Here is a 15072-nt window from a genome sequence, read left to right as displayed (position 1 = left end):
ATTAAACAATATTCGTATTATTGTATAATATTGTTGAATATTGAATAATATAATAATGCACAATATTATACAATATTGTGCTGTGCTACCTTGTACAAGGTACATGCTGTGCTACCTTGGTGAGTACTCAATAGAGTTAATTTAAAATGAATTAATTTGAATATTATTCAAAAGTCGTTTAAAAATGCGATTAATATTAAATTCCGAACTTTTTTCTGTTATGTTATACTGGAAATGTTGATGGAATAAGGTGAAAAAATGCAAATTGCTAATATAATTTATAAAAAAGGACCACTAAAATAAATTTAAAAATTTCTTTTGAAAATATTTTAGACAAGAAGGGTATTAAATTTAAAACGCCAGAAATATAAAGAATGTTAAACCATTATAGGGAAGATAAGCAGCGAATAGAAAAATATGAATATGGCAGCTCTGTACACCATGGCATAGAAGAAAAGTGCATTCAGTTATATAGCTTTAAGTATGACTTTTGCCATTAGGCTGTGACATCTGTTACTAAATTTACGGGGTTCGTTTGGATAGTGGGAGTTATATGGTGTGGAGAACACTCAATCAGCAGGCGGCAGTAGAAAATAAAAACAACAACGTTTATTTACACGAAGACACACAGGAGAGCACAAAGACGGCACTATATACAGCACAGAAGACGATTATCTTCAGCCGAGACGTGCAGCATACAACAGTATACACAGCAGCTCTACTCCGTCGCTGCTCCGCTAGTCCCTGGAAGACGAGTTCTTCACCGTCGCTTCCTACTACTCTTCGACTCCATTGGTCCACGACTCCAATTCCACTCTACTCTGCTCTGCTCGGACGCTTCCGACTTCTCCTCAATTCCCCGCTGCTCGGTTCACGACTGCCCGGCAGCTGCGGCTGCTTCCTTTTATAGGTCTCAGGAGGCGGGGCTAGATGCCTCTCAACCAATCAGGAACGTTCGAGGCGTATCTCCGTTCCTACTCGATGGATCGGGAAAATTCTCAATGTTTCGGGTATAATCTATTTTGGCGCCAAAGTCGCCAAATTCATCGCCAAGTCGCCAAATGATCGCCAAGTTTGTCGCCAAGCTCTGCGACCTCATATGGAACCAGCTATGCTGGGAAGCCGCCTCACAGATTCGTAACATATCTTAAGGCTTAGTTCTTAAGAGGCAATACTCAAACGCATACATTGTGCTCCAGATAAAGTATTCTCTTTTCAAGATATCCAATACACCTTACATTCACTATTTCAATACATAATTACGTATTTTTTTCGGTTTTTTTTCACATTTTTTAAAAAATTTTTAGGCAACAAAGTCATGTCTTCATACGGATTGTCGCCGAAGTTGTCCGGATTTAGCTTTGATTATAATGCCGATTTGAATGCCGCTATCATAAATTCATTCGCGACTGCTGCAAACAGATTTGGACATACTCTAGTTCAAGTAAGTTTAAAATGTCTATTTAGCATATTTTTTAATAGAATAAAAATAATATATATATTTTAAAAAATTAAAAAAAAATTCATTTATTTGTATTTATGTTGGAAAAAGATGGCACTTACCATATTGAATATTTAACTTAACTGCTTAATTCTTTAAAAAATAAATTCACAAATAGAAAACACAATTTAGAATTATGTCTGGAAAGATAAATTATAACTATTAATAAAATTTGGAATACCAATACGCATACAAGCGAAGCAAAAATGTGAAATAGTTCCCCAACAAGTTTCTCCCAAAAATATGACTTATTTTATTGGATCTAAGCTAGACTAAGTCAGATGCTTATTCAGTCAGATTCAGGGTCAAAATGTTTAGCAGAAGATGCCCTGTTCCCTCTCATAATCATGAGACATCAATTTGTCGACTTATTTATAAGCGCTGGCAAATTGTAATTAAAATGCCGACCCCTACCATTCACTTCAGTTCCTGTAAATTGGTCCAACCACTCTTTGTCTAGCTGGGGTGAAAAATTCTTACGTTTATTTACTGTAAAATAACAGATGCTAAACTAAACTTTATTACTTAATAATTTTCCAGATGTCTGTAAATTGAAAATTAACATAACATTACAAATATAAGATTTGCAATAAATAATCGGAGTAAAAAATACATGGAATTATTTTGAGACTTCAATATTAGAGTTCCTCTATTTCTGATAAAATGAGGCGATAATCAAAATGAGAGGCATTAATGAACTCGAGTGAGATAACGAGTGACTCTATCATCATAATCAGAAGCTGCCGGCATTGTGTATCCGCAGTACATGAAACCGAAACTACCCAACTCGCCACATAATTGACTTACTAATTAACGCGTTCACACCCAAACTGTCTGGAGTTTCAGAGGTTAATGCCAAATATCGGTTTTGCCGGCAATAGAGCTCGAATTTCAGGATGCAGATATTGTTAAATGGTTGCTGTCGACCGCGTGGATTGCTTTTTCAGCACGCCATTTGGTGGATGAGCTTGAAAACCCCTTCATGTTTCCGAATTGGAGATCATAGTTCTCGGAATATATTAATGGGATAATTTCAAAGCATGATTCAATTTTTATGCACTTTTTATATAACTTGACTTGTTTCATATTTATATAAAAGGAATTTCATAATTTATTTTTTCACTTCCCTTATAATGTGCTAAATTGAAATTTTGTATAATTATATACTCTTGATGTCAGTAGTTTATTTTAATATTATCAGAAAATAATTATTAGTTAATTTAACAGAGCGTAAGCCGCAATCATTTGCATACTTCAATAATGGTAAATATCTAGGAGATCGAGCACTGCTTTGCGGTTTTTTTGTTTGTAAAATCGTGTTTTTTTGGAGAAAATATTTATATACGAATAACATATTGATTACATAAGAATATTTTTCAATATTACCTATATATGAACTAGTCATTTAAACAATTTAAATTATATACTTAATTTAACTTATTATTCGAAACAATCTGCTATATTACAATATTCATTTTACAGTTTATCTAATATTATTTATATATTTTTGAACTTACACTCAATTTTACAATGGTAAAATCGGATCTGAGATGGCATGACGCTATATGATATTGTCAGCATGAGAGCAGATAGAAAAAAAGCTATAATTGTTACTAATAACATTTTTTTTTTGTTTAAAATAACATTTTTCCAGGAAAGACACCAATATAAATAAACTTAAAAGCAATAATATTAAATAAAAATACATAAGGAAAAAATAAAGCAACAAGCACGACTCAAATTAAGGACCCTCAACACACGCGCCTTTCATGTTGTTCTGACCACTGTAGCGAATTAAATTGAGCGAGGATAGAACCTGGGACCTTGCGGTTCGCAGCCGAGTAACATGACCACATTACAAAAGCAATTGCCCGCGTAAGAAGCAATTGCTAATAAGATTTTCACTACACCACAATACTGCACTGCGCACACTTCGAAGCTGAAATTAAATATGCTTATTCTATTATAGTCTGTGTATTTTCTGAAGGTGGTTCAAGGTTACGTTTTCTACCGCGTTACTGCTACCAGATAACCAATAACGAGATAGAAAATGCGACCTTGAACCACCTATTGAAAAAATATTTCTTTTTGTGTAAAATCATGTATTTTCAGGAAAGGCACCTATATAGATAAAATTAAAAAGCAAAACCTTATCTAAATACAAAATTTGATCCAAATCATTAGAGCCGTTTCCGAGATACACGAAATAAATTTATATACATGCAAGAATTACTCGTTTAAAGTTATAAGATGTACCTAACGGATGTAAAATCTGTTTTAAGATGAACTCAAAATCGACGAGTTTCCTTTATAACTTTGGTAATTAACCCTAATGAGGATATAAATAAGTATTCTGTAAGAAATATTTAATTCGCAATGAGTTCAAAATAACTAATAGATGTAGACTATATGCTTATCCGTTAGATATTGGATTAATAAGAGACTAATTAAATTTTGATTTCGCACCAGTGGCGCCATTTTGTAGCAAATTCGAAAAAACTAACTTCAAGTTTCTATAATAACTTATAGTAAAGAATTTTAATTTAAAAACTAAATACTAGAAAATAATTAAAATAAAAGATTTTTATTTCTTAGCACTCACTAATGATATACCTAGAAATTTTTAAAAAATTATTCATTAAATTGAAGTTCGGAACGAATAGAGAATCCATTTAAGACACATTTCTTAAACATTGTTTATTCATCAAGTGTGGAGATTAGTTAACTATGTTAACGTCCTATTTTGAAGCAACACGGCTATTTTGGAGTGCACCTCGTAAATTTGAAACTCGATCCTACGATGATAACGTCAGGAGGAAATCACTTTACGATGAATTTGCATTTTTATGTTTAAGTTAATTAAAAATTCTAATGTATGATATATAATGGAAAAATTCAAAGTAGGCCTAATTTGATGAGAAAAAAATTACTCTCTGAAATTTCAATCATACATTTAATTATATTAACATTCCGTTTCAAAACAGTACGAAAATTATTTTCGGACCTACCTTGTAATGTGAATCATGGTCAGACGATGCTGGCAGCGACTGAAGAGGATCTCCCTTTTCAAATTTTCACGTCATGTATGAGGGAGAATTTTAACTCCCACCAGATCCTTAGAATTACTGTGGAATCAAGATATTATATATATGAGAGAAAGAATGTAAAAAGTATTTTAAAAGAAATAAAAGATGTAAAAAATGAGCTATCTTTTAATAAGAGGATGAATAATTAATTATTCAAATGATAATACCAGAATAAAACATCACATTGCAAATTCCTTTAACATAATAATGTTTATAAACTAATACACAATCTGTAAACTGCGACAAACATGACGAGTGATAAAACGTTGGACGGGACAGACTGTTGGACCTAGTATTACCAAATTTGGCACGTAGTTATTTCTTGAGTAGTGGGCTTACCGAAAAAGAATTTTTTAATGAAATTTTTTATAAATTAAAAATTTTTTTAATTAAAATCTCGATTAATTTTAATTAAAAATTTATAGAAATAATTTTTGCGTCATCTTCTTTTAACGCTAAGAACTTTGGAGCATATTATTGCACAAAAAATAATTTTACATCTCTTTGTAACTTAAAAAAAAAGAATTTCAATCATATCAATTTTATTAACTTACAAGACTGTTTCTATAATTTTATTATATTTTTAGAAGTGTTTCTCACTATGTTTCACAACAATACTTTTAAGTGTTTTGATTAACGAATTTATGCTCATTTGCATTGTGATTGTATTAAATACATTCTTTTTGTGGATGTTATAATTGCTATATAATTAGAAGCAAAACTTAAAAATAAGAAAAAAAAAATAGTTGGATCAAGGAATATTATTATTTAGAGAAGTTCGAATGGTCTTTAAATTTTTAAAAATCTTTTTAATGATCATTTAAGACTGAACCATCACATATCAAATTTATTTTATCCGCAGGAAGACATTGAAATGTATTCTTCCCAGGGAGCCCGTCATGACGAAAGCACCCTCCAAAAATTCGATCCTTCGCTTCTGCACCGGAAAGATAGCTTCGATGCCTTGGTCAGGGGCACGTTGAGACAGCCGGCACAAGCATTTGACAGTCATGTTTCTAATCAGGTATGTATCATTGAGAGCTAATGAAAGCAGTGTTTTAGCAGAAATGGGGCAGGAACTGGTAAAATGCAAATGCTTACGGTATAGGAAGACTCCGATTAATGCAGTCAAGCCATCTGGGCTTAAAGTACTGGTATGATAATACCTAAAACCGGTACCCGTCTAATACTTGTTCAATTACCCTGTCTTATTCTGGACAAGTAACCGTTCCCCAGGCCTGAACCTCGCGATTTTGTCTTCCTACCCTAGCATCGGTGCGTCTGGATGCATTAAGAAAGACAAAGTAACGATGATTTAAGTGACAAAAAAGAAAAATTCAAATGGCATTTTTCATGTTGAAGTATCAAATAAGCAATTCCTTATTATGTGGTAACTGAAAAGTAACCAGAAATCTTTAATCTTAAAGAAAGTATAACGAAATTGTTAGTGGTTAACATTCCTGCACGATGATTTTATGAAGGATGGAAGTGAAAACCGAGGCGACAATTGACATTTCTTAATGGAAAACTTTAATTTTTTATTTCGCCTGTCAAAAGAGGTTTAAGTTTCATTTTGAGGGCAATTAAGGGTCAGGTATGTGTAATATATTATTGCGATTTCTTAACACTTCACCTTTGATACTTTTAGCGTTTACAACTTTTATTCCTCGATAACATAGATATTGTTACTGTTATATCCTACGGGGTTATAAATGCGTTAATAAAATGAATGAAGAATAATTAAAAAAAATTTCCGTCTACTTTTGAACCTGCATGCCTACAAATTATAAGAAAATACGAGCACTATTTTTTACTATAGCTAATATATCTTGAGGGAAGGGTATAATGGGGGCATATAACATAATGTCTTCGGAGTAATTATTAATAATAATATTATCTGTAAGACATGAAAATAAAGAAAAACGCTCAAAATTTTTTTCAGTTACAATTGTTCGGAGTGTGAGACTTTGACCTTTCGTAACATGAATAACATCTAATTTGTAAAATTTGTTCCGCGGATTTTGAAGTTTTACACTATAAATGGTGCTTAATGCTAGATTGATGCTTTTATTAAAAAAAATCATGGTTTTTTTTTCTGGTAATAGGGGCTTATAGCACAAGATGTTTGATGCAACCTCGTTAAAAAATTCATATTTTGTGAGATCCCATTATTTTAGTGGCCATATGACAAAATGTAAATCAGTGTTACTTGAACGCCCAGTCCAGCATTGTAAAAATTCTTCACTTAGGTAATTTGTAAACATTCAAATTCTAATGAGATTAGGCTTCATTTTGATGAAAGATAAAATTCGTGTAATTGTAGAAATAACCATATTAAAACAAGTCCAGATAATTAGCACCTGTTGTTCGACGTTAAGAATAAAATTTGGGTGACGGTTTTCTTTATTTTCAAGAATCTATATTATTTGTAATATATTTAGAAATATAAGTTTTTAATATTCAGTCATTCATTTATATTAACTCTGCATATTCATGGATTTGTATAAAACTTATTTCATTTTAGGACTATTGACGATTCTAATGCTTTGTACTCCCTTAGTACTATGGATTGAATTTGCAATTAACTATAATTAGTCCTCACTTCTTTTTGTCTTAGTTGAAGAACCAACTTTTCAATGATTCTGGATACGGCTTGGATATCATTGCCCTGAACATACAAAGAGGACGTGATCATGGGCTTCCTGGTTATAACGAATGGCGGGAATATTGTGGTTTACCCCGACTTCGTAACTTTAAAGAACTTGAGAATATCATGGAACCTACAGTTGCTAAAAACTTCAGTCGCCTTTACGGGTGAGTTTAATTTTGCAGTGAGTTTGAATATAAAGTACCTGAAATAAATATTACAAATTTAGCAATCCAATAAAGTATCAGGTTTTAAAAATCGTAGAAGATAAAATTTGGGAAATATTATTGGAGAATTTTTCTAAAATTCATGAATGGTTGTAAGGCGAAATAATCCAATAAACTCAATACAAATTACGACGCTTTATTCTATATGAAAATACGAATATGTAAACAGTAAAACACAACTGAAGCGTGCACAAGAACAATGTACACAACATAATGACCAGAACACAGAAGCAACAAATCAGTAATAAATAAATATATTAACACAAAATGCTGAAACAGATCTCATGGGGGAGGGATTTGACATGACAGCTCACGCTTCTCGACTCGTTCTAATTTAATACTCGGTTGATCGCAGTTCTCTCTTTCGACTTATCATTTACATGGAAGGAAAAAGAAACTTGTAGAAAGATCGAGTCCTAACTCGAGTCTTAATGGAGCTATCGCCAAAATTCTTGTAGTTTCAGGAACCTTCGGTTTTGTCTCCAAATTTGTTATCACGTGCTTGGGAGTGTGGTCATTAATTAGGCTCAGCATTCATCAGAGCCACCTGTATTCCGTAACATAGAATTGCGCTGAGAAGCATCAGAAATTCGGAACGAAATCAATACTTGGTTTGCCTTTTAATAAAATATAGGGATATTAATTATAATTTAGAACCATTTCTATACCAAAGAAATTATATTAATGATCTGATAATTTTCAAAGGCGTTTGATTCAGTTTTTGTAAAAGAATGTGAGAAATAATTACATCAAATCAATTATTTGATAACATTTGAGCTTTTTTTTGGCTGGAAGGAAAGAAATATAAGGATTTCTGATAGCGTTGAAAGGCGTTTGCTTTAGTATCTTAAATGATAATGAAAAAGAAAATCGATTTGATACTATTTTATGATCCTAGCTGTAAATTTAGGATTATTTTGATACTAACGAAATTATTTTGCCGATTTATAATACTCCGATCGTTTCACATAGAAAATATCATAGACACAGAATATTGGAAACAATACCTTGTCAATAATGACATAATAATAAATCTCAGTTACAATTTTTAGAACAAAATAATTAGTTTTGATAGTAGGATTTTTTGATAATATTATAAGAAATTTAATCGATGCTTATTAAGGATTTTAGTTATATAAACTCAATAAATTTTTAAAAATAGTTTTAGGAATTAATATTCACTTGTTAAAATAATTTTTTAAATAATTGGCAATCAAAATACCACTCCATCAGTAACAGAAATAATATAACTGATGTTAAAACATCTATTTCATCAATGACTATGACTAGAGTTCTATTAAGCATTTTAATTCATAACCTGAACACGGATGATGAAATTTAATCTATTATTTCAATACTTTTCTCTCACAGCAACGTGGATGACGTCGATCTGTACCCTGCCGGCATAGCTGAAAACCCATTACCGGACGCTATTCTGGGCCCAACGTTTGCGTGCATTGTGGCTGAACAATTTCGAAGACTGAAATTAGGAGACAGGTTCTGGTACGAAAATGGAGGAATGGAGTCCTCTTTCAGTGAAGGTAATAGAGGTTGTCATTATTCTGCGGTCATGAAACGAGGACCCGAGGAAATTTTAATTGATAGGAATAATGAGATTATAGATTCTAATTTGGTGACAGAAGATTGACATTTTTCTCTGAAAAATAATTTATTTTAGCTTCGAATTTGCAATATTTTTTTTTTTGCTTTAAAGTATTTTTCTATGTACTTAAAGTGAGTAATTAAATTTTTAATTGTTAGTAATATTGAGTTCATAAAATCTTTTATTTTATCTCTTATTTCAAGATAGAAATTCTAAATTTTTCTGTGAAAAATAGTTGATTTACAATTTGTTTTTTTTTTTTATCTAACAATATACATTTTTTCTAACAATATACAATACATATACAATATAATTTTTCTAACAATATACAATATAATTTTTCTAACAATATACAAATATAATTTTTCTAACAATATACAAATATAATTTTTCTAACAATATACAAATATAATTTTTCTAACAATATACAAATATAATTTTTCTAACAATATACAAATATAATTTTTCTAACAATATACAAATATAATTTTTCTAACAATATACAAATATAATTTTTCTAACAATATACAAATATAATTTTTCTAACAATATACAAATATAATTTTTCTAACAATATACAAATATACAATATAATTTTTCTAACAATATACAATATATTCTAATATCTTCTGATTCGTTCACTGACAATTCAAAGGATGCCGGAGATGGATGGGCGATAAATAGGAAGAATCCTATTCACTGATTATCGAATATTATAATCATCGACGAATGACGCATAGGGATCTATGCTATAATAGCAACAATCCACATTATGATATCCTCCTATATGCTTGCAAGAGATTTTAGTAGATACCAAAGGAAGAATCCTCATCCTAGTAATAGTATAGAATGGCTATCCCCATGATGATGTCTTCTGATTTGTCCATAAACAATCCAAAGGATGTCGGAGTGGATGGGCGGTGAACAGGAAGAATCCTTAACCTACGAATATTATTGAATGCCACGATTTTGACTATCCACAAGATGACATCTTCCTATTCGTTCATAGATAATTCAAAGGACGTTGAAGAAACAAGGCAGTGAATAGGAAAATCCTCATTCTACGAATATTATTGAATACCTCTGTTTTCAATAAATTGTACCACCTGATAGTATCATCTGATTCATCCAGAGACAATTCAAAAGATGTTGGAAAAAGATGGGCGGTGAATAGAAAGAATCCTTACTCTACGAATATTATTGAAGGCCACAGTTTCGACCATCCACATGATGATATCTTCTGATTCGTCCGTAGACAATCTAAAAGATACCAAAGAAAGATGGGCAGATAATCGGAAGAATCCTATTAATAATAGGAAGAATCTTAATATAGGAAGAATCTTAGAATATTATTGAATGTCACAGTTTTGACTATCCACGTGTTGATATTTTCCTATTCATCCATAGACAATTGAAAGCATCTAAAACACTAATGATCTTCTCTATAATATCCTTCGAAGTTTTTTTTTATGCTTTTCAAAGGAAGCCCACAGGAAGAAGTACAACAAATTTCAGTGAATACCTCAGCAACGACGACCCACTCTGTGATATCCCATTGCTCTCCAAAGTGAACATGAAGGAAGGAGTTCAACTGATACGAATGCATACCAAAACAACGGCGATTTACTTTATGACATCTCTCAATGTTCTCCCATGATATTTAAAAGAATCCCCAAAGAGGAAACTCAACGGACATAAATTCATGTAACTATAAAAGTGCTGAGATATTTTCAGAGATATCTATAAGGCGATTCAGTTGAGCTTCATTGGAACACTATCAATGCAATGTCTCGCACACAAAAAAGAGGTCTATTGTATGATGTAGAGTTCCTAGTGAAAAAGGTTCAATAATTTGAGATCCAATATTGAGCGGTTAAACAATAAATCTAGTCCGATACATTTATCATGTCACATCAAGGTAGTAGATTCAACAAAAGTCAGATTTTCATTGGTTAAACATGATGTGCGATACCATCTTTCGTTTAAATTTAGTTTCCTCTTCAAGTCTATTGACATCTATCTGAATTTTTTTACCGAATTTATTGAATTATCTTATTTTTTTCTTTAATAAAGTTTATATTTTATTCAGCCCAACTGCAAGAAATTAGAAAAGTCACACTTTCAAGACTCCTCTGTGATAATTCTCACGTGGAATCTATACAGTTAGTTGCATTTGTGAAACAGGCTGGATGGTAAGTTTCTGTCTTTTAATTGTATTTATAATAATTTAATAAATGGGTTTTGATTAACTTAATCGTGTAATGTAACATCAATACAATGCTGAACATTAGTCGATAGATATTATCTTATTCTTTTCTTTAAAAATGTTTTAAAGCTCAACTACTGCCTTCTGATTGCAATGTTTTAAGCTGGACTTCGATTTTTTTTTATATTAAATATTTTTTTTATTAAGTCATTATCCTTACATTGACTGTAAAATAAGTATCCTATCTTGGGCCTAATTTCAGGGGATTTTCGGGTCACGAGGAATCATTATTAGACAATCTAGTCTGTATTCCTTCACAGGAAAAATTCCTTTTTTGAATCCCTGCCTGAGGGTGACCCTTGAAAAAGTCTTCAGGCCGGATTCTTTTTAATTTCGTTTAATTTGATTTTCCTATTAACTTGATTTTTATTACTTTTGCCTTTATTCATCTGTGTTTTAGAAGTAACTGCCTTTGCGCTCTCTAAATACTATGATGCTTTTCCTGTTCCTTTTTTGGTTTTAGTTTGAATAAGGAACAATTTTTAGTTGAGATTCCAAGACTATTTCGTTTCGTTTTCAAAATATTTCTTACTTTATATTGGTTATTTTATATATATATTTCTACCAATAATAAAGATGAATGTGATATATTTTGGTGTTCGATAGATTGACCTATTTGCCTTAAAGCTACCAAATTCGATGTACAGTACACTCCCGATTATCCGCGGAATTGGGTGGCACGGCCGCCGCGGATAACAAAAATCGCGGATAATCCGAAAAAAGCTAAAAACGGGTATACCAAAAAAGAAAACAGTCATTCCAACTTTGAAAAATCGTTTTATGTACAATAAAACGTAAAATAAACAGCAGGAAATGTTTAACTAACGCTTTATATTTTAGTATATCACACAAAACTAACCTAAAATGCATTTTGTTAATGAAAACAGAAAAGTGCTTTGTACGTACGAGAGGCGTCAAGGATACACAGAAAAATTAATACATATGTACTGTTTTAATACTGTAATGTATTATGTAATTACAAAAGCATAACTGTAAAACTGCACCTTTTTAAAAAAATCAGTCAAAAAAAAAAAAAAAACTTTGTGCGGCAGGCGCGGATAATCCGCACCGCGGATAACCCACCCGCGGATAATCAGGAGTCTACTGTATACATACTTGAGAAGATGAGAATTTACACCTTGAGTCGCGTTTTTTGAAATTATCATTGAAATTTTAATTAATTAAAAATAAAGTGAAATGTTGACATTTTCTATATTAACTTTCGAAAATATTACAGCATAAAAATAATTTTTATTTTATCTTAAAATTAAAAAAAAAATCTTTCCAATGATACCAATTTTTGATCATAATTTTTATATTCTTAAAATATATTTAAAGCTCATTTTACAATATATATGATAGTTGAATTAAAACACAAATCATTTTCATCGCTCATCCTAGTATTTATCCTAGGATTTTTTTCATAATTGATAGTCAAGAAATGGTTAGTTTCGATTTAGTTTTTTTCATACTGTATAGGTTTCGATCTAAAGTTTGAAATTTTGTTGTATTTCAATAAAGGTTTAGTTTCAGAATCAAGCAATGCCGAAAAATATTTAAATTACATTAATTATAAATATTGCATTGTCCTATGATATAATTAGATGTATAAAGATGTAGGCAGAAAAGTAATGAAATGTATAGCAGAATGGTGTAAGTTTTCTAAATAATAGCAGTAATAAATTTTTTAAAATTTCGAAATTTCTTAAAAATATTTTTTTGAGACAGCCATTATGATAACTTAACAAAAAACTATTTAATTTGCATTTTTAGCAACATTAAGTTCGATAAAACTAATGACCATCAAAAACGGCAATAAATATCAATATGTTAAATGTTGTTGAAATTTCTATTATTTAAAGCTACTTATTGGTCTAACAAAGGTATATTTTAACAGAAAAGTAATATTTTGTTTTTCAGGAATCCAACGGAAAATTGTAAAGATGGAAAAATACCAAGGATGAATTTGGCTCCTTGGAAAAATGAGCCTGTTTGGACTTGAACTTTCTCCAACTTGTTGATAGTGAACCATCCCTCCCCTTTTGTAGATAGATGATATTTATTTATTTCACATTTTTTTACCTGCACTGAGATATCTTAGTCATGATATAAATGAAAATAAATAAAAAAATATATATTTTGGTATTTATTCATAATTTACTAAAAATGATAGAAAATTCATTTAAACAATAAATAAATTAAATTTTAGTATAACTTAAATTTTAATCAAATGATTTATTTTGGACATATTTTGCTAATTCTTTTTTTTTTAAAGATAGTACACGTTATGATGAGAAGGGAACTGAATGAATGTGGGAATATTTAATGTTCCAATAATAGAAAAACAAGTCTTACAGTTTCCAAAAAAATGGCATGAATCGAATAAATAGGAGTTTACTTTAATTGTGACCCAATATCTAATTTATGAACTGTTAGAAATAGTCATATATTTCAAAATGAAAAGAATTTTTAAAAAAGAATACATGAAATTTTGAATCTTAATATTTTGTGCCAATCAACGGTTGCTTCGAGGAAAAGACGATGATTATGTTGACACGATATAAAGTCTTAAAATTAGGCCATCTATAGAATGTTTCGCATTTTATGCCATACGAAAACACCGAGATTCTCAGCCATACAACCAGATCTTTATTGCATATTAAATTTCATCAATATTGGAAATTTTAATTCATCATATTGGCAATATAGAGACGGATAGAAACGAATAATATAAAAAAAAGTTTTATTTCCTTTGGTTTCACATAGAAAGCTGGAGATTTTTTTCGAAATCCAGAGGTTCGCATTTTTCTAAAATAATTTTTTCTTTTTTCCCATTTAAGAAAGTGTTTTACAGAAATTTTTTTATCTATTGTTTCACATAGATTTTTTTCTTTTCGTTATTAGTAATGTAAAGTTTCTTAGAAGGAGGAGGTTGAATAAAAATAAAAATAGGTGGTCAAAAAATATAATTCTAAAAATTTAATTGTGCAAAAAATAATTTTTACATTATAAAATTCGAAAATAGTGCATTTAATTCTGAAATTCTTTGATGTTTTTTCACAACTTTTTTTGCTCAATTTGCAACAATGCAATCAATTGCTGCAATGGAATTTATACTACTTTCAGTACTTCAAGAGACATTTAATCACTAAAATTTTCTTCCATTGTTGAAAGCTAAAGAAAAAAAAAACGATTTTATTTATTATCTTCACAGCTTAGATAAGAAAGTGAAGTTTCAGTACCATGAAATACAACATGCAGTTTGAAGATAGATTATTCTGATTACATTTCTAATGAAACTATTCTATAATTGGGTTCGATTTCCTAAGGAATTTCATGTCCACGATAGATAGAACAGGTGTAAGGCTATTAAAAACACGGTTCTAATGCCTAACACATTTAAAAATTACTTTGTTGAGATAATCATTTTGTATTAGAGATTTAATTAAAGTTACATACAATTAATATCTTCGACGAATCATTTGGGCGTTAAAGGTGGTTTGGTCCAAAACAATTCAAAACGTTTTATAGCGTTTTCGTGCAACGATAGTCACAACTTTTGTTGTCAATGTTTTTGAAGATTTATTGAATTAAAAACTCAGTTATATTTAATCGAATGAAAGGGAAGTCCTTTTCTTGTAATGTGGAATGTTTTGGATAGGTTGGAATATTTGAAGTTTCAATTTTAAATTATCCTAAAAATAATTAGAATCTATTCACATTTTTGAAATTATGATAAAAT

At 30.4% G+C, this 15072-nt stretch overlaps 1 protein-coding gene across 1 annotated transcript in view; it reads left to right on the top strand.

Moving 5' to 3' along the window:
- LOC129964012 (peroxidase-like) overlaps window positions 1–13475 on the top strand; it is a 46117-nt gene extending 32642 nt beyond the window's left edge. The window contains exons 12-17 of the mRNA XM_056078669.1: window positions 1308–1444; window positions 5450–5611; window positions 7205–7401; window positions 8833–9002; window positions 11154–11256; window positions 13251–13475. Of these exons, the coding sequence (XP_055934644.1) occupies window positions 1308–1444; window positions 5450–5611; window positions 7205–7401; window positions 8833–9002; window positions 11154–11256; window positions 13251–13332 (851 nt within the window). The 3' untranslated portion in view covers window positions 13333–13475. The remainder of the gene's footprint in view (window positions 1–1307; window positions 1445–5449; window positions 5612–7204; window positions 7402–8832; window positions 9003–11153; window positions 11257–13250) is intronic.
- Window positions 13476–15072: the final 1597 nt, after the last annotated feature.

The sequence above is a fragment of the Argiope bruennichi genome, chromosome 3 (assembly GCF_947563725.1).
Source record: "Argiope bruennichi chromosome 3, qqArgBrue1.1, whole genome shotgun sequence".
NCBI classification, from domain to species: domain Eukaryota; kingdom Metazoa; phylum Arthropoda; class Arachnida; order Araneae; family Araneidae; genus Argiope; species Argiope bruennichi.
This window is presented reverse-complemented; position numbering and strand designations above follow the sequence as displayed.